At 39.7% G+C, this 20,081-nt stretch overlaps 1 protein-coding gene across 1 annotated transcript in view; it reads right to left on the reverse strand.

The window, feature by feature from the left end:
• Window positions 1-11,331: 11,331 nt before the first annotated feature.
• MRPS5 (mitochondrial ribosomal protein S5) overlaps window positions 11,332-20,081 on the reverse strand; it is a 28,642-nt gene continuing 19,892 nt past the window's right edge. The window contains exons 10-12 of the mRNA XM_044660785.1: window positions 17,701-17,763; window positions 14,703-14,839; window positions 11,332-11,908 (exon numbers count right to left, since the gene is read on the reverse strand). Of these exons, the coding sequence (XP_044516720.1) occupies window positions 11,684-11,908; window positions 14,703-14,839; window positions 17,701-17,763 (425 nt within the window). The 3' untranslated portion in view covers window positions 11,332-11,683. The remainder of the gene's footprint in view (window positions 11,909-14,702; window positions 14,840-17,700; window positions 17,764-20,081) is intronic.

Raw genomic sequence — 20,081 nt, forward strand, 5'->3', positions numbered from 1 at the left:
GGAGTTCTTGGGGGGTGTCCAGGGGACCCGGTAACCCATGCCATGCCATGCCAAGTCAACATGATCTTAGGTTCCTTTTGTTATTGTCCCTGAGACAGTTTTTCAGTTGTGTATGACTCTCCATAACCCTATTTGAGTTTTTCTTGGCAAAGACACCAAAGTGGTTTTCCATTTCCTTCTCTGGCTCATTTTACCAGTGAGCAAACTGAGGCAAACAGGGTTAAGTGACTTATCAAAGGTCTCACAACCAGTATCTGGGGCCAGATTTGAACCCAGGAAGGTGAGTCTTTCTGATTCCAAGACCAGAGTTCTATCCACCGTACCACCTAGCTGGTGGAGGATGGACATAAGTGAAATTTTATTAAGTTTTGTTTTGTTGAGGACAGGGAGGGTGCTGCAGGATGGACTATTATAATGAAATCTGTGAATAGGAAAATTACTGTGGCAGCATGAAGAAGGACGGCTTGGAGGGAGAGTAACCAGACATGAAGAGGGACTCCCAACCCCTGGCTCATTCCCTTCTCTTCCCCAAGGGAGATAACAGAAGGAAAGGAATGAAGAAAGCCCTTGACCAATCTTTAGGGGATGAGGAGGAGAAGGGAACAGCCCTTGGTGAGCAAACTCTCATGGTTTTTTTTTTAATTAAACCTGAGAAGTTTGAAAGAAAAGCTTCTTTGGTGCTGCTCCTCCCTACAGGCCTCCCTAGTACCCTGGGATTAAAATTTTTTTTAATTAAAAATAAATTGCTTAGCAGCTCCAGGAGGAGAGAAGGAAGATGGAAGGGAGAGAACATGAATCACGTAACTATGGGAAAATATTTTTAAATAAAGTTTTCAATTTAAAAATAGCATCACAACAAATATTCTGGTTTCCTAAAGCATTTTAACATCTATCATCTCATTCTTTGTGTTTGTTGGATTATCTTTTGGCTTCCTAACTATCCCCAACGGCCTATCCTGACAACACAGTAGAAACTTAACAAACGTTTATTGACTGACTTGTTCTCCTTATAGTGTGTCAATTCACAGAGATAATAATAATAGCTAGCATTTATATAATGCCTTAAGGTTTGCTGTCTCATTTGAACTCACAACAGCCCTGCAAGATAGGTGCTATCATTATCCCCATTTTACAGATGAAGAAAGTGAACGGGAGAGAGGTTCAGGTGACTTGCCCAGGATCCCACGGCTAGCAAGTGTCTGAGACCAGCCTGGATTCAGATCTTCTCCACTCTTCTGTCCAGGGCTCTCTCTGCTGGGTCTCCTAACTGCCTGTAACAAGAAAAGCTAGTTGGGCAGCATCTGCATCCAAATGGGAAGTTAACGCTTTTTTTTCTGCTTCAACTGCCCTTTGGTATGTCAGAGTCATAGCTTACCCTTTCACCCAAGCAGAGAGGCAATAAAGCTTATCTGTGCTGCTCAGAGATATGTAAAATTGGGGAGAAGGTGGGGGGGGAGAAGGGAGAAGATTTGGGAGTGTCTGTACCTCTTCTATCCTGACCTTTTCTCTGAATACGCTCAGAGAAGGAAAGGGACCGGACTCAAAAGCATGGGACTTGTCAATACCGCATAGATTTATCACCATGTTAGACTAGAAAAGCACAACTGCGCAGGCAGTTTGTTGGTAATGGGAAGGCGGGAGCCGGTAAATGTTTAACAGCTACCTCTCCAAAAAAGGACACCCTTTTAAGTTGGCCCTACAAGATTAACCTTTTCTCCATCACTTGAAGTCTAAACAATCAACACGAAAACAAACCAAGTCCTGATTGTAGCATTTGCCAATATCTGAAGTGGAGATGCTCACCCTGAGAATTTTACAAATAGGCAGATAGCTGGCTCAGTGTACAGAGCACCAGGCTTGGAATTGGGAACACCTGGGTTCAAATTTAACCTCAGATACTTCCTAGTCGTGTGACCCTGGGCAAGTCACTTAACCCCATTTGCCTTTGCCTTGCCCTTCTGTCTTAGAGTTGTTATTAAGAGAGAAAATAAGGATTTTTTAAAATTCCCAATCTCTCTCAAGCATGCCCCGGCACTGAATTAGGATGTGGGGCTCTATCCCAATGGCATTCAGGAACACAGTCCCCCAAACACAGTTCTTGAATGGCTTCATTAGGATAAAGAAGAAAAAGACAGGAGAAGAATCTACAATGGCAACTTCTCTTTCTGTGTAGGCGAGTGCGGTGATTACTGATGGACCAGGGTTACCTTGGTTACCTCTTGGTAGCTCTAAAGGAGGCAGGGATGGAGGATGCTGACACACCATCCCCACCATCGCCACCCATCCACGCCAGTAGCGTTCTTGTTACTTGGAATGGACTGAAAATGAAATCCTCTCTCCTCATCCATTACAAAGATCAGTCTGAAGGACCTGGAAAAGGTTAGCCTGGAGAAGAGGAGAGAGTGGGATGACCTCTAATAGTTCTCTCTTTTTATTTAAAGTATTTAAAGGCACGGATTACACTTACAAAAAGGAACACTATGAAAAGGTGTTTTGCTTGATGATACAGGTAGAACCCGGATTGAAGTGCTTGCCAGTGGGGAGAGGAGAGGGCAGGAGGGAGGGAGACAATTCGTACCACATAACGTCGGAAAATTCATGTGGAAATTTCTTACATGCAATGGGTTAAAATAAATGAAATGAAAAAATAATAAAGGCAGGAATTAGGCTTCTTCTTCTCAGTCCTAGAACCAAAGGCAATGGATGGATGGATGGATGGATGGATGGATGGATGGAAGCTTCCTTGGGCTCGGTATACAAGAGAAATTTCCTAACAAAAGTTCTCTCAAAAGGGAACAGGTTGCCTCAGGAGGGTGAGGGTTCCCCCTACTGGAAGCCTAAAAGCAAAGGCTTAAGGACCACTTGTTGAGGAGGCTACAGGAGGAATTTGTGATTATAATTTTTTTTAATTATTATCTTATCTTCTTAAGATAATATCTTAAATTATTATCTTATCCTATCTCTTATCTTCCCTTTTAGAAGATTGGTTCCGAGGCAGAAAAGCACTAAGCAATAGGGTAAGGGAAGTGTCTGAGGCTGCTTTTGAACCCAAGACCTCCCTCCTCCAGACCTATCTATCCACCGAGCCACCTTCCTACCCCTAAGATTATTATTTGATCAGATGGACTCTGAGTTCCCTTTTTTTTTTTAAATTTTTAATTTTTTTTCCATTTACATGATTCTTGTTGTCTCCCTCCCCTCTCTCAGAGCTGGCAAGTAATTCCACTGGGTTATATATGTATTAGCATTCTGAAGTCCCTTTTTTATGTTATTTATTTATTTTTGTCTTATTTGATTAATTAATTAATTAAGAGTGGATTTCCATGGTTACATAATTCATGTTCTTGCCCTCCCCTCCTTCCTTTCCCTCCCATAGCCAATGAGCATTTCCACTGGGTTTTACATGTTTCATTGATAATTGCACTAGAGCAGTGATGGACAAACTGTTTAAAGAGGGGGCCAAGGAAAGGAAATGCTCATCTGTCAGTCTGTTTCTAAGGCAACTCTTTCGAAGTTTCATTGTATTGTATCCTACTCACTTTATTCGTCAGATTAGGAATAATGTCACACAGCCGGATAGAACATTTCAGGGGGCCCATCTGGCCCACAGGCTGTAGTTTGCCCATCACTGCACTAGAGTGATCATTTAGAGTCTACATCCCCAATCATATCTCCACCGAACCATGTGATCAAGCAAATGTTTTTCTTCTGTGTTTCTGCTCCCACAGTTCTTTCTCTGGATGTGGATAGTGTTCTTTCTCATAAGTCCTCTGAGGTCCCTTTTGAGGTTGAGATTCTATGATTCTATGAAATGTAAATGAAAAAAACAGATGCCAGGGGCGGGTGGGTGGCTCAGTGAATTGAGAGCCAGGCTCAGAAATAGGAAGTCCTGGGTTCAAATCTGACCTCAGACATTTCCCAGCCATGCAACCCTGAGCAAGTCACTTAACCCCCATTGCCTAGTCCTAACTGCTCTTCTGCCTTAAAACCAATACACAATATTGATTCTAAGATAGAAGGTAAGGGTTGTAAAAAAAAAAAAAAAAAAAAAAAACACCAGAGGCTTTTCACCAATGTGCTATTTGAAATCACATGTGGCATTCATATGGGTCAAATAGAATTTGGCAAATGATCCTTCGTAACAGTGACTACCATCAAAATTCTGTAGACTTCATACACTTCCTAGTTGTGTGACTCTGGGCAGGTCACGTTAACTCCCATTGCCTAGCCCTTATCCCTTAGCACACTAAATTCAGATTTAGAAGACCTTGAGTTTGACATTTGACTGCCATTTTCTACTTCTACATACATCTACCTGGATGACTTTATGCTCTTGGGCAAGTCCTTTCCACACTTTGAGCCTCTGTTCCTTCCTTTGTTTAAAAAAAAAAAAGAGAGAGAGAGAGAGGGGGAATGGTCTCCATTATCTTTAAGGTCCCTTCCTCTCAAAATCCTATGTGCCTCTTAAATTCAATTTACCTCAGCTTCTGTTTCCTCAAATGGCTGCAATTATACTTGGATTACCTACTTTACAGGGTTAATCTGAGAAAACACTTAGTAAGCACACAGTTTTCTTCCGTTTTCCTTTCTAATGGCACCCACCCAACAAAGGAACCCATTCTTGTGTAGTCTGTAATATGGCTTCACTTTCTTAATGAAGCTACCTCTTCCCCCCTCAGGGTTCTAGGGGTACCCCTGAAGAATTGAACTATTGGCTCAGGCCCCCATTCTGGTTTGTTCCCACAGTTAGATTGCAGTGACTGTTACCCAAGTCATTTAACTAATTAACATTAACTGGCTTTTACAAAGAAATAATTGCTTTGAGGACAAAATAAGAATAAATGTATATTTTCCCCCAGCACCTTGTGCGGCATGCTCCACCCAAGACTTACTCCCTAAGTCTCCCAATAAGAGTGGGCTTGGACTGAACTGTATCTACATAGGGGCAGTTATGTAGGACAGAAGATAGAGCACCTGGAATCTGGAGGACCTGGGTTCAAATGTGGCCTTGGACCCTTTTTAGTTGTGTGACCCTGGGCAAGTCACTTAACTCTGATTGCCTAACCTTTACTAAGAGGGAAGTCTTAGAATTGATACAAAATCAGAAGCTAAGGGTAAAAAAAAAAAAAACAACCACCACCACAACAAAGTATCTAGCATTGATCCCACCATGTTCCCATCCAAATAGTGGATAAAAATGTTCACATTGTTTCTTAGCTAAGTCTCTGTCTCAGCCATCTATGGGTTAAGTCCCGAACATCATTCTTCATCTCCGAGTCTCATTATTGAACTGGCTACAAAATCCAATGACTTCACTTCTGGATGTCTGCTAGCTTGTTCTCCTTATCTCAGAGCTCGCCATTTCCAGTCTTCTTTACCTCAGTCAAAAGAACTCAAACCAAGGCAAAGCTCTGAGTCCCCCGAGAGCTTCAGGTTAACTCAGGATGGGGAGGACCCAAGGCTTCTGCCCTACCAACACCGCCTCGCATCTTTCACCAGAACGTGGCCAGGTGGGAAGAAGATGACCAAATAGAAGCATGAGGTTCTGGTCAACTAGGACCTCCGGAAGGTCACCATCCCCAAGTCCAGGCTGTGCAAACAATCAAGATGGGTCCTTTTCCCAATATAATTAATGGAACGGAACTAGTTATGGAATGTTTGCATGTGTTCCAAAGTCCAAAAGCAGAACCACACTAAAAAAACAAAACAAAACAAAACAAAACAAAACAAAAACTCTCACCTTCCATATTAGAATCTGTACTAAGTATTGGTTCCAAGGCAGAAGAACCTAAAGGGCAACTGGGGTCAAATGACTTGCCCAGGGTCACACAGCTAGGAAATGTCTGAGGCCAGATTTGAAACTACATTTCATGCTCTAAATTAATCAATATTTGGGATTTTAGGAGAAACATTATTTATTCCATCTCCAAGCAATAAAGCTAAATTGTTTGTCATGGATCCTTGGAAAGTATTTATAGGTCTTTTGCATATATCTTTTTCTTCCTTAAAATAGAACATATTGTCTCAGACAACTTTGATCTTTGTAGTCCACTTTATAAATCTTTATTTGCATTACGTTCATTGGAAGGACAAAATGTCATCATTTTTCATACTGAATTTGCTCAGATTTAGTCATCTCCTTTCCAAAATATTTGTATTTTTATATCCATTTTCTTCCATATGTACATGCTTTATATTGACATCATAAATGCAAAAGAACAGTAAGTGGCTCAGTGGACTGAGAGAGCCAGACCCAGAGATGGGAGGTCTTGGGTTCAAATGTAGACTCAGATACTTCTTAGCTGTGTCACCCTGGACAAGTAAGTCACTTAAACCCCATTGCCTAGCTCTTACAGCTCTTCTGCCTTGAAACCAATACACAATATTGATTCTAAGATGGAAGGTAAGGGTTTAAAAAAATAAATGAATGAATGAATAGGAACTGAAATAAATGTGGTGTTAATTACCATATGGGTCAGTTTTTCAGAGTTCACGAATTATGTTTGGCTCACTAATGGACTCTCCTCTTTGTCTTATTTCTTCCAGACAACTTTAAGTGCTTATTGTTTTTATTTTATCTGTCATCAGCCTAGTAAAAAGCTTTGATTGATACTGTGTGAGGGAAGGGGACTGATCTCTTCATCTGACTTACCCCAGACCTCCAAACCTTCAGATTTCCTCATTGAGCTACAGAAAAACTGGAGAGCCTTCAGAAATATTTTCAGCCACACATTAAATTATAAAATAAATAATTTAGGAAGCAAAAACTCCATTCAAGTGAATAAAAAGATCACTATTCTGTTACTTGCCTAATGTTAAAAGGCACTATGAGGGCCGCTAGCTCACTGAGCAGGGCCTGACAAATTGGCCCTAGATTAGGGGTTCCAAAACTTTTTTGGCCTACTGCCCCTTTTTCAGAAAAAAATATTACTTAGCGCCCCTGGAAATTAATTTTTTTTTAATTTTAATAGCAATTAATAGGAAAGATAAATGCACCTGTGGCCATCACCGCTCTCCTAGATCGCTGCAGCACCCACCAGGGGGCAGTGGCGCCCACTTTGGAAATCACTGCTCTAGATCCTCAGTTAGCAGGAGAATCTAAGGCTGAGTGATGGATAGGATTGCCTGAGTGATCACCAAGATGTGCCAGTAACCACCAGGGCTTATGGGTGTTCAGCTTAGCCAAGCCCTTGCCTCTTAACAGTGCCCAAGCCAAGAACCCGGTGAGGGGCTGTGTGTATGTTCACCAGCTCCTCTAGCTCCCTGCCTTGGGGTTGGGTTTGATGATAAGGTTGGTTATGGGCTGGTTGTTGGTGTGCTAAATGGACAACGCTATTCTGACTGTGATTTGATAAATCCCTTCCCTGTGGCTATAGATACTAGCTAGCCTAGGAAGGAATGCCAATCTCCACTTGGATTAAGATGTAACAGTGTGTATTGCTTTAACTCAAAAGGGTAAAACAAGACAAGGAAAGAGGTGTTGGGAAATGCTATGCTAAGTCTATGGAACTAAGGTAGTTTGTATCTAAGAGCAGCAGGTTGATACTGGCTGGAGACTCTTCCCCTCTCACAGTGCCTGGTCGGGCCCAGCCTGGCCAGAACCAAAGAAAGGGAGGGAGAGTGATGTTCTTCTTAGCAGCTGTGCAGTTCTTGTCTCTCAGCTCAATACAGTAGCAAGATGAATGGAGCTTCTTGTGATATTGAGATATGGATGCTGGATTTGCAGGTCTAGGACCTACCCACCCTTTTGCCACCCTCTCCCAAGGTCCCCTGCCTCAAAACCGAGGTCCTGGGTGGCTCAGTCCATGGGCTTTTATAGAGGTGGTCCCAACTGTCTTTTGCCCTTGGCTCATGCCCCCTGGGTGAATTCCAAACTCTGTAAGCAACCGTCCTGTCACTCAAGCTGTTCTCCATCTTGTCCAGAAGTTCCTTGCTACACTAACTGGGGGATTTGGCTACGCACAATTAAGGAGATCACAGGTAGAATAATTATGAAAGCCCAGCTGGCTGCAAGTATTTGTATGCCCTAGAAAAGATTTGGAAATCAACCCTCTCTGAATATCCCCTGGTTGCTTTGACCATATCAAGCATGGCTTGTCAACACAAAAGGAATAAATATCCCTCCATGTCTCAGAGGGTATGATTTTCTTACATCAAACATGGGGACTTTGTAAAGTAATATTAAAAAGTATTGTATTGTGGCCCACCCGTGTACCTTGCTCCCTCTACCCACAAAGTACTTCTCACTCTGTTCTTTGACCTCTTTTCTCATTTGCAAATTTCAGTCATGGAACTCAACCATTCATATGGCCATGTGATTTTATTTGGAACCAATCTTGTTGCACAGAAACCCAAATTAACTGTAAAAGGCTTCTTTCTAAATAGCAATGTGGTGGTGGGGGGGTGGGTTCCCTTCAGCTTGGACTGATTTTTAACCCCTTAACCCTCTTTGCAGAGTCTGCTCAGATTCTTACCATTTCATGTCTGGATTTTTTCATAGGATAATTTATTGTACTATATATGTATAATCAAGCAAATCAGTACATACATACACAAGTTACGTGCACAAATAAACCAATTCAGCAAAATTTATACCAGTTCAAACTAATTTAGACTGGTTCAAATCCACTCAAATCAGTCAGTGATGGGCAAACTACAGCCGCGGGCCAGATGTGGCCCCCTGAAATGTTCTATCCAGCTGTGACATTATTCCTAATCTGAAGAATACAATGAGTAGGATACAAGACAATGAAATTTCAAAAGAGTTGCCTTAGAAACAGATGAGTATTTCCTTTCCTTTGGCCCCCTCTTTAAAAAGCTTGCCCATCACTGGTTTAGACTAATATTTTGCCTAAGTACATAATTACCTAATTAACTAATTACAAGCACCTGAGTACCTATATGCCCAAATAGCCCAGTATCTAATTACCTAATTATAAGCACCTTTGAACATAATACTTAATTACCTCAGTACCTATGTACCTAAATACAAGCACCTTAGTATCTAATTATCTAATCAGCTAGTTACAGGCACTTAAGTACCTAATTACCTAATTCTTGAGAGCCTAAGTACATATGTAGCTAATTGGCTAATTACAAGCACATAAGTACCTAATTAATTTAATTACCAGCCATTGCTAGACTGCCTAAGTGCCTAATTACCTAAATAGCTAATTGCAAGCATATAACTAATGTACATAATTATTTGCTTAAGTACCTAATTACTTATGTGCCCAAGTGTCTAAGAATCCATGTACCTAATTATTTAAGTTCCTGTGTATTTAAAGTACTTAACTAACTGCCTCAGTACCTAATTGTTATTCAATCTGTCTGGTCTCTTGGAAACCCTATCATAGTTTTTCTTGGCAAAGACACTTAAGTGGTTTGCCATTTCCTTTTCCAGCTCATTTTACAGATGAGGAACTGAGGCAAATAGGGGCAAGTGCCCTGCTCAGAGTCACACAGCTAGTAAGTGTTGGAGGCCAGATTTGAATTCAGAAAATGAGTCTTCCTCATTAGCCAACTAGTTTTCCATAATTAATGCATGTATAAATGCATTCAATAGACAGAGATGGACAGATAGATACAGATATAGATTAGATAGACATAAATAGATATGCACATTTATATATAACTCTTAACAACTAAAGCCTTAGGTTAGGATGTTTGAATATTAACAGTTATTCCCACTCTGAGAATCTGAGTTATCATTCGTTTGTTAAAACTCAGTGGAAAAGTTATTAACACCTTTATCCACTGGGCTTTGATCTCTCACCTGAGGAGACAGGCCAAAGCCATTCTCCTTTCAGTGATCTCCTTAGCCAAAGGATTCCTTGGGAACACTCAGGGAGAATTAGACTACACTTATTCTTATTACTCCCATGTAGGAAAGGAAGATGGTTCAATTAGTGAGAGAAATGAAAAAAAAATCAATTGAAATATTAAAAGCACCCAGAAGAAAATAAAAACTTCCAGGAGACACAAATATGGCCATTTTGTTACTACCATGTTAAATTTAATATGCACTTTAAAAAAGCAAACTATACATAACAAAAGTTGTCATCCTTTTTTGTTTTTTTTATAATGAAATATTCATGTTTATTAATGGCTAAGTTCATAACAAAAAAAAAAAAAAGAAAAATGAAAACAAAAACAAGAGAACCAAAGTCCCAAACTCTCACCAAGCCCCACTGCCTCCCAACCATCTAGCTCCCACCCTTCTACTTATCACATATTAGTATCAGAATAGCCTTCACCAACTTCCTTGTTATGGTGAATATAGATGTTCAGCGGACTTAAAAAGGAGCTAGAGAATTCTCTACCTGTATTAAAGAATGAAGGGGCTACTAAGATGATTTCCATAGAACTAGCAGAGAAACCAAAACCCCCTGAGGCTTTCTCTAAGATACAGGCAAAAGCTGGTAGAAAGCCTTGTTGTGCAGTGGGAAGAGCACTGGGACAGGAGGAAGCCTTTTTTTTTTTTGGATCTTTTTTTTTTTTTAAACCCTTAACTTTTATGTATTGGCTCCTTGGTGGAAGAGTGGTAAGGGTGGGCAATGGGGAGTCAAGTGACTTGCTCAGGGTCACACAGCTGAGAAGTGTCTGAGGCCAGATTTGAACCTAGGACCTCCCATCTCTAGGCCTGACTCTCACTCCACTGAGTTACCCAGCTGCCCCAGGAAACCTTTATTTCAATCCAGCTTCATATACCAGCTGGGAAAATCATCTAATGGCGGTTTGCCTCAGTTTCCCCATCTGTCAACTGGGGATAATAATAGCATCTACTTCCCAGGATTGTTTTGAGGATCCAATGAGATATTATTGACATAGCCCCTGGTAGTAGTTGTATTATGAAAAGGCCAGTTATTATTAAACAAACTATTATAAATACCAGATTTATAAGCATTTATTAGTAAAGCATGAGATTGATAGAGGTTGAGAGACAAAGAGCAAAACCTTTCTAGATCTGATTCTCCATTTTGCTGGATGGCCAAGATGCCTCTTGTGAAAGATCAAGAACTAAGATAAGCTGGAGCCTGGACAGGAGAGGGAGAGGGTGGGAGAGAAAGAGAGAGACAGAGGAAAAGAAACAAAACCCCTCAAGACCAAAGACTCATACAAAAAACAAGGGACAGAGTCCACTTCCTGCACTGGTTTATGGGCTCCGAATCTGTCCTGGTGTCACTTGGAATGTCCACCCTCACCAGGAACCCAGGAGTCCAGCCTTGGGACATGCTGTGTCACTGGACTCCTCTGATCTACCACCAGGGTGCACAGGAGCCAAGCTCCCTGAATAATTACTTCACACAAAACGAATGGCAGAGTTTGAGGGAGTTTTCAATTGAATTTTGTAAAAATCAGAATCAGTTTTATTTGGATATTTCATTACATAATGTTACACTGAACTGATGAGTCTCACATTCTATAAAAAGGGAGCTTCTGACTGGAGCATGTATGAAAATACCCAGAATTTAAAACCCAACTTGCCAGCAAATTCAACAATACACTGAGAAGTCCAGATACAGTAAAAACGAAGAGCTGCATTCAATCCAGTGACAGCTGCGCCATCCTCACCTGGGACTTTTACTTTTTCTGGAAAGTCAATCTCAGGGCACAGTTTAGTTGAATCTTTTCTGTTTGCCCCTTTTGGACCTTAATTTAGCTCCAAGAGGTGAATGAATGCTCAGGTTGCTGCTCTCTTCAAGTTCGCCCAAACTGATTTTTTCATTCCCTGACTCATCCTAACTTCATCCCAGTCTAATTTGGTATCTGGAACCTCAAGTTCGGGTTCAGGCTCTTTTCTAATTGCTCCTTGAGGAGAAGCAACCACTATGGGCAGGGGACCACATTCATCCCGGAATTCAACAACATGAAGACTTTTCTTATCTGCCAACTGCTGATGAGTTTCCTATACAAGACAAAAAAAAATGAAAAAAGTTAGAGTGCAACTGAGAAGAAACAAATATGAACAGGCCGATTCTGTTAGGGCTAGCATATTGATTTTCATGTACTTTTAAAGAAAACTGTAATAAAAATTTATGTATGTAACCCTTTTTTTGTTCTTGTGTACTGAAGGTTCTTGTTTGTTGATGATTAAATTCCTAAGAAATACTCACAATGAAGGAAGATCCCAAAGCCAAGATGAAATTTGACAGCCAAGTGTCACTGCATTATTTTAAATTACAATTGGGCATCCTTCTGTCCTAGATGCATGTTAGACGGTCAAGGTGAGAGACGGCAAAGACTAGGAAATGAAGAAGGGAGTGAGTGTCTGTGGATCTGGGTTTGGCATGTGTTTCACTAAAGTTCAAATTATGTTGGTTTGGTATCCAGGCTTCTCTCCTCCATTATTACCACAGCATTTTGGGGCCATTTTGTTTTAAAAAAAATTTTTTTGCAGTGACAGCAAAAATAATGTTCTTTCCATCAAAGTCCTAGATTGTCAAATGGTTCAATATCAAAAATGGATACAGTTTTGTTCATGAAAATGACATTAAAGATACAGTGCCATCTGCTTTGTCAGAACAGCCTAAAGACCAGGGAGCCCTTTCTGATTTGCAGTTAAATTCTCCCCATTAGAACATGAGCTCCTTGAGATCAGGGATTACTGCTTCTGTTGCTAACTCTAGTATTTAACCCAGGGCTTTGGACACAGCATGCACTCAAATGCTTTTTAATTCACTCCTAACAAGCACTCAATAAATGTTTGCTGAATTGAATTAAAACGAACTGTCATCACATCACAGTGTCCCAATCAACAGATCCTAATAGCACAACTACTATCAGGGGAGATTGCCTATAATTTTTGATGCTGATGATACCAGTAATATCCATGTGGCTCCGGAAGGTTTGCAATAGCCTTTACAAACATCATCTCATTTGATTCTCACAAGCCCATGAGGTCGGTGTTTTTATTATTCTTATTTTACAGATGAGGAAACAGACTAAGACGTTTAGCAACTTTCCTGGCCACTAAGTGTCTGAGGCAGGATTCAAACAAATGGATCTCTGGATAAAGTTCTAGATTAGAAGCCCAACTCCACCACCTACTGCTACATGCACCTACCAGCTGCCTATCCAAGAGGAAGTCACTACCTCAGGAGATCTCAATTTCTTACACTATTGTGATAATGAGATTAAATCTATCCTGCCCATCTTTAGATTTAATCACCAAAGGTGAAAACATCTCCATTTAACCCACAATTTGGGTTGTCTGTAACCCATGTGTGCTAGAGTAACAAATCAGAATTTACTGACTGCCTCTTGGGCAGTCCTAAGAAAAGCGTCTGTTGTGATTGGACATTTAACTAAGAGGAGGCCACAGGAAGTGACACAAAAGAGGCCCCTTTAAAAAGACCTCACTCAGCTGGGCTGGGTCTTCTAGGTTGTGAATGGGACCTGAAGGAGCTCTGAAGCTGGTGAGTCTGTTCTTAATCTTTCCTTTGGAATTCCACGTGGTGAGTGTAAAGACTGAATCTTCCTGAACTTCTCTTAAGGAACTTCCCTTTCAAAGAGACTCTGTGACTGAAGCTTTTCGCCTCGGGGCTCTTGGGCCCCTCAGGCCTCTGGTCCTCTGAGTTCTGGCCTTGGATTCAAGGCCAGATTTCTCTTGCCTGAGGGCTAAATTAGATCTACCTGGATCAAACTAGGGGATCAGAGCAAACTACCTACTGTGTTAGATTACTTACCCTATTTTATCCTCTCTCTTATTTCCTTATTTCTTCTTCCTCTTCTCATTTGTAAATAAATTTTCCATAAAACGCATTTTAACTTGAGGTTATTCTTTAATTGGGGATTGATAATTGTTCAATCCCCTGGCGACCAAACAAAGGGGTTTTTTTTATTTAATATTTACCAATCAAAACCCCTTTTTACCCATTACACTCTCTATCTCACCACATTTTCATGAAGATCAAATGGTACGGTGGATGCCTTGGACTTTAAAAATTCAAAGTCACTATACAGAAACATGCTGGACTTGCAGAAAGGAAGATGTGGAAACAAATCCTAGCTAAGAGAATAACCATGCGGCCTTGGGCAAATCACTAAACCTCCCTGAGTCCTAGTTTTGTTCATTTGAAAAAAGATAATTACAGGGGCAGCTGGGTAGCTCAGTGGATTGAGAGCCAGGCCTAGAGACGGGAGGTCCTAGGTTCAAATCCGGCCTCAGACACTTCCCAGCTGTGTGACCCTGGGCAAGTCACTTGACCCCCATTGCCTACCCTTACCAATCTTCCACCTATAAGTCAATACATAGAAGTTAAGGGTTTAAAATTTAAAAAAAAAAAATTTTTTTTTTTAAAAAAAAGATAATTACAGAATCTACCTTACAGAGTTACAGTTGGGTTCAAATGAGAATGCAGATTAACCAAAATAAGAAACATTTAAGTGAGTATAACATTTTATATAACTTTTTTTTTTTTTTAACCCTTGTACTTCGGTGTATTGTCTCATAGGTGGAAGAGTGGTAAGGGTGGGCAGTGGGGGTCAAGTGACTTGCCCAGGGTCACACAGCTAGGAAGTAGCTGAGGCCGGGTTTGAACCTAGGACCTCCTGTCTCTAGGCCTGACTCTCACTCCACTGAGCTACCCAGCTGCCCAATATAATATAATTTTTAATTGAGTATTCACTTTATGTGATACTAAAAATAATGAATACAATCCAAATTTTTCAAACCATGTTAGACTCTATATAACATCTACCTGTTTTGATAATCCATGAAAGAGTCCTCTGGTTAGATTAATTAAATTGCGTGATCCAGTAACCTTTGCATACATATCTTTAATTCCAATTAACTTGCAAATTGTAATAATGGCTCGATGACAATGGAGACCATGACCTGGAAAAAATGAAAAATATTTACACACAAATTGGTAACTCCAAAATAGTATTATCTTTACAGAAAACTGAAAAGTTTTTGCAAAAACAAAAGCAATGCAGTTAGAATTAGAAGGGAAACAATTAACTAGGGGGAAAAAAATCTGCAGCAAATTTCTCTTTTAAAGGTTTGATCCCCAAGATAAAAAGAAAATTGAGACAAATATTTGAGAACAAGAGCCATGCTCCAATAGGATCAAGGCTATGAAGAAGCAATTCTCAAAAGAAAGAAATCAAGCTATTATCAAGTATATGAAAAATTATTCAAATCACTAATAATGAGAAAAATATAAATCAAACAACTCCAAGCTTTCACATGACAAAAAGGGAAAATGGCAATGTTGGAAGGGCCATAAAAAACATGTACAGTTTCATCTAAAATCTTCTTTTGTGATGTGAGGTATATAGAAATATATTTTGGTGGCTTTTCTATTATTATTATTATTATATTTTGGTGGTTTTCAAATTCAGAATTTTAAAAATACACCTTTTTTTTTATAAAAGAATTGCTATACGAGAGGTAAGTTCATTTTTAAGCCAGTCAGGCAAAGAAGAACATTAGTTTCATTTACTTTTTTTTTTAATTCCATATGTCTCACGTTAAAGGAAACATGAGATCATTAGAAAATGTTCTAAGGATGTTCATTTTTATTATTTCAAATTGTATTAGAACCTCGAGGATGATTCTCATGGCTACAAAATAGAATACATGCTACAGGGACTAGGTTATAGAGACTAAAATATCTGCTTTGAAGTGAATAAAACATATTTGTCCAAATCTACTAGGTTTTTGCATTTGGTCAGATCTTCTAAACATTAGTTTCCTCGTTGTTTTAGATTTGTGGGTGGCAAAAACAAATTATCATTTAATAAGCTGCCTAATATCTTCTACTTCCAGGTCACCTGGAGCCTAAAGAACCATGAAAACATTTTTGTACTCTTTCTATAGAATTATTTGTGTTACCAAAATCAAGAGTAAAGTGATTTTTCCAATCAAGAAAGGGGTTATCATGATCCCAAATGGCTTTCCCAGGAGAGTAGGAAATAATTCATGAAACTCCCATGAAGGAACAAAGAATTCCATTCCCAAAGCCTTCATTCAAAGGTGGTTCATAGAGCAGCCAATGCCTCACTCCTCATTCTCTACCTTTATTTATTGCTCTTTTCCCCTTAGACTGTAAACTCCTTATGGGTAAGAGCTGTCTTTCTTTTTCCTATTTGTATCCCTAGTGTTTGGCACATAGCAGGCACTTAATATCTACTGATGATGGGACTGAAATTTATAAATGATTAATGGTATTTCCAAGGTATCAGCAAGATTTCCTTCCATTGCTCCTAAGATTGCAGAACAATGCAGTCTTAGTGGCTACTATGCTCTAGGCAGCAAGCTGTGTCAGTTTTAGGGATCTATTATTCATTCATATGTTCTAAAGGCAGAACAGGATTTTGTGAAAAGACCCCATAATATGGTGGCAAGGGCAATGGATTTGGAATGAAGGACCCGAGTTCAAATCTTGGTTCTAATTACTTATTACCTGTATGCCCTTGGTCAAGTCACTCAACCCCTCTGGTTCTCAAGTTTTCTCATCTGTAAAAAAAGAGGACTTGGCTGTTGTTCAATCATTTCTGACTCTTCATGACACCATTTGGAGTTTTCTTGGCAACTATTTGAGTGGCTTGCCATTTCCTCCTCCAACTCATTTTATAGATGAAGAAACTGAGGCAACCAGGATTAAGTGATTTGCCAAAGTCACCCACTAAATAGGTGTCTGAGGCCAAATTCAAACTTAGGAAAATGAGTTTTCCTTATTCCAAGCCAACCACTTAATCTACTGAGCCACTCACTGGCCTATTGGACTAGAGCACCTTGAAGCTCCACACTTAAGTTCGTATGACTGAAACAGAGAAGACAGCAAAGCTCCAGAAATAGAAAATTTTAGGCTACAAATGAAATTGTGATAATCAAATATATAAAGGCCTATATCTTAAAGTCCAGATATAAAAATAAATACTTTTTCAAATGACGAAATAAATAGTTTTTGTTGGGTATGGCTTTTAATTGGAATTTAAAAGTAAGATGTTAAAAAAAATGCCATAAAGCATGTACTATTTTAATTATTTTCTACTTTCCTTAATGAAACTGTTCCTAGTTATGAAATCCATAAAGTGTGCTTTATTAATGCTTCAGGCTTTATTTATCAACATTAGGATGAAAACATTTCCTTCCCTGACACTGGTCACACACCTTTGAAAGTCGCTGTAGCCAAAACACAAGGCATTCTGTGACCAAACCTGGTGATGAACCTGTTACCAGACCAGTTTGTCACTTAGAGCCTTTGCAGCTCTGCCCTTCCCTCCTATGGCCTTTTGAGAACTTGGGGTCATTCCAAGCCACAATAAAATTAATTCACAAAAAGCAGTGAGGTCTGGGATGGAACACTACTTCCTAGACTCCCAAACCTATCAGTAACACGTGTTCTTACCCCTTTAACTTAAAAATATGTCTTTAACGTTTTCGTGTTTAAAAATTAGCAGTGATACCATTACAAAGTAATCCATAGCTTGAAATTATCCTTCATTATCTTCTTCAAAGTCTCATCCCTTCTTAGTTTTGTCTCAGTATGTGTGTATGCTCTTTTTTTTTGAGGGGGAGGTTTAGAGGAATGTGAATTAAAAAATGGAATTTTGGTTTTATCCAAATTTATCCTCAACTGGCCACAGGCAACACTGGACAGCTCAGATTCGTTATTTTATTTCCAAGCACCTCCATTTTACTCCCCCATTCCCACCTCAATCACCCAAAATCAGTCATGTCTTGTATACCTCTGGGCTGCTTCTTCATCTTGATATGTGTTCTCTTAAATCTTAAAGAAATATCATGGTAAACTAGAGAAACAAAAAGAGGCAGGAAGGAGTTAGACACAAGGCCACAGCATCTATAATCAAAGACAAAACTTAGCCTCATAAATAACAGATTTATACTCACCCTGAATGAATAACAATTTATGAAACAATTATTAAATGTTGATTTCTCTTATTCTATTAATTGCAAAAGAAAGGAGTTAGGGAGATTGATAAATTTTTTCTGTTTACTTTTAAATGGAATAATATAAAAACACCTCTATCCACTCACAGAAGTACACAAAATTGCATGTATGGGTTTGATCAGGAAATTGCTCACAGACACTGATGCCACATTTGCTCATAATTCAGGACAATGTGAAGGAGGGGCATACAATTAAAAAGGGGTCCAGAAGAAAAACAGCCAAGGGAGGAATGTGATTTTGCTGGGGTCACAAAGCCCACCAAAACACCAAAGGCCCTTAAGTTTCCTTTGGTGCTTGTTCGAGCTGCTGTCGCTGGGAAACAAAGTGATATATTAGGAAGAGGGATGAATTTGGAGTCTGTGGATCTGAGTTTAAATCCTGGCTTTTATTGAATGTGGGGCTTGATGACCTTTAAGGTTCTTTCAGCTCTCAGACTATGATCTCATGCTCCTTCGGGATTTCTGTGGCTACTCAAACAGAGGAAAAAGCTGTGAGAAGGAAGAAGGGAGAACCAGAAGTTCACAATATTATCAGTCTACCTAATTCCTTTCTGTAGTTCATTAATTTTTTTTAAAAATCTACATTCAGTATTGCTATAATGTTAGAGTTGGAAGTAGAGGCTGAGATTGGATTTTATGGTGATATGAGGGTGCAGAAAATAATTTCTGATGTCTTCTGGCAACCTGTTACTCTGAAAAACTTGAAATTTCCACAAAACAAACTGACAGTTCACAAAACTATCTCAACTAGAAACAGCTGTGTCATTTGGAATAGTTGTAAGCCCTGGAAGACTACTTCTTCCAGGACTCTCTCTGCTACAACTTCCCCCAACACCTCCCACTTCCTTTGGGGGAGGTGTCAGGGAAAGTATAAAAGGGAAAGTTTGGCACCTTTTCTCTCTCTCTCTACCCAGGAGGGTCTGCTCTCTCCACCCCGGAAGCAGCACTCTATCCTGAGACCCTGATCTCTCTCTTAGTGCCTTTTCCCCCTTTCTTCCTACATTCTAGTTTTCCTTAGACCTTCCCTTTCTAATTAAAATAAAACCCAACTATTCAGACCCTAAAGTTGCTCTCTGATCATTCACTTAAGGGCTCTGGTCAATTTCCCCTGCCTGGGGGCTGGGGGCGCTACCTTCCTTCCCTTCCTCTACCTTCCTTCCCTTCCTCTACCTTCCTTTCCCTTCCTCTACCTTCCTTTCCCTTCCTCTACCTTCCTCTCTCCTTTCTCCCATCCATCCTACCTTCCTACCTTCCTCCCATCACTTTCACCCCCACACAGCTATCCACCAAGAGATTTACATAGACATATATGGATGGATGGATAGATGGAAGGACAGATGGATAGTTAGAGAGATAGATAGAGGGATAGATAGATACAGAGATTTTTTTTAATCTTTTTTTTTCTGTCTTAAAATCAATATTGTGTATTGGTTCCAAGGCAAAAGAACAGTAAGGGTAGACAATTGGGAGTGACTTGCTCAGGGTCACACAGCTAAGAAGTGTCTGAGGCCACATTTGAGTCCAGGAGCTCCCATCTCCACGTCTGGTTCTGTATCCACCGGACCACTTAGCTCTAGCCTCCCAAAACAAACAAAATTCAATAATTCAAACTCAAAAATATTTTACTTTATACTTTCAGGTATTTCCCACAAGTTGATTTGTTTTGTTTGACTATACTTATTTGTTAAAAAGGAGAATGGATGAATTAGGAGATTGGGAAAGAGGTATAAGAAAAGGGAAAAGATATAAAAAAACTATTCTTAAATATATAGAGAAGGAAACCAAAAAAGGTCTGAAGGAGACACAGAAATTTTGTCACTAATGCTGAATTTAGCATATGCTTTTCAAAACAAAATTAGTTCAGTTTCACAATCTCCTTTTATATTCTTCATATATATATTAAAATGCTCCTGTTTGTTGTCACATTTATAATACAAAAAAAAAATTTTTAAGCAAGTGGAAAATGAGTAACATTCCCAGGAATCCAAATATAAGCAGATCACATCAAAAGGAGAGCTGACTGACTGCTGACCAAGATTTAGGAATCAATCAGTCGACAAACACCCATTAAACCCCTTCCCTGGTCTAAGTGCCAAGGACTGTTTCAAGCACAGAGGAGTCGAAGACAAAAATGAAAGGGTCCTTGCCCTCCAGTGAG

Source organism: Gracilinanus agilis, chromosome 2 (assembly GCF_016433145.1).
Source record: "Gracilinanus agilis isolate LMUSP501 chromosome 2, AgileGrace, whole genome shotgun sequence".
NCBI classification, from domain to species: Eukaryota; Metazoa; Chordata; class Mammalia; order Didelphimorphia; family Didelphidae; genus Gracilinanus; species Gracilinanus agilis.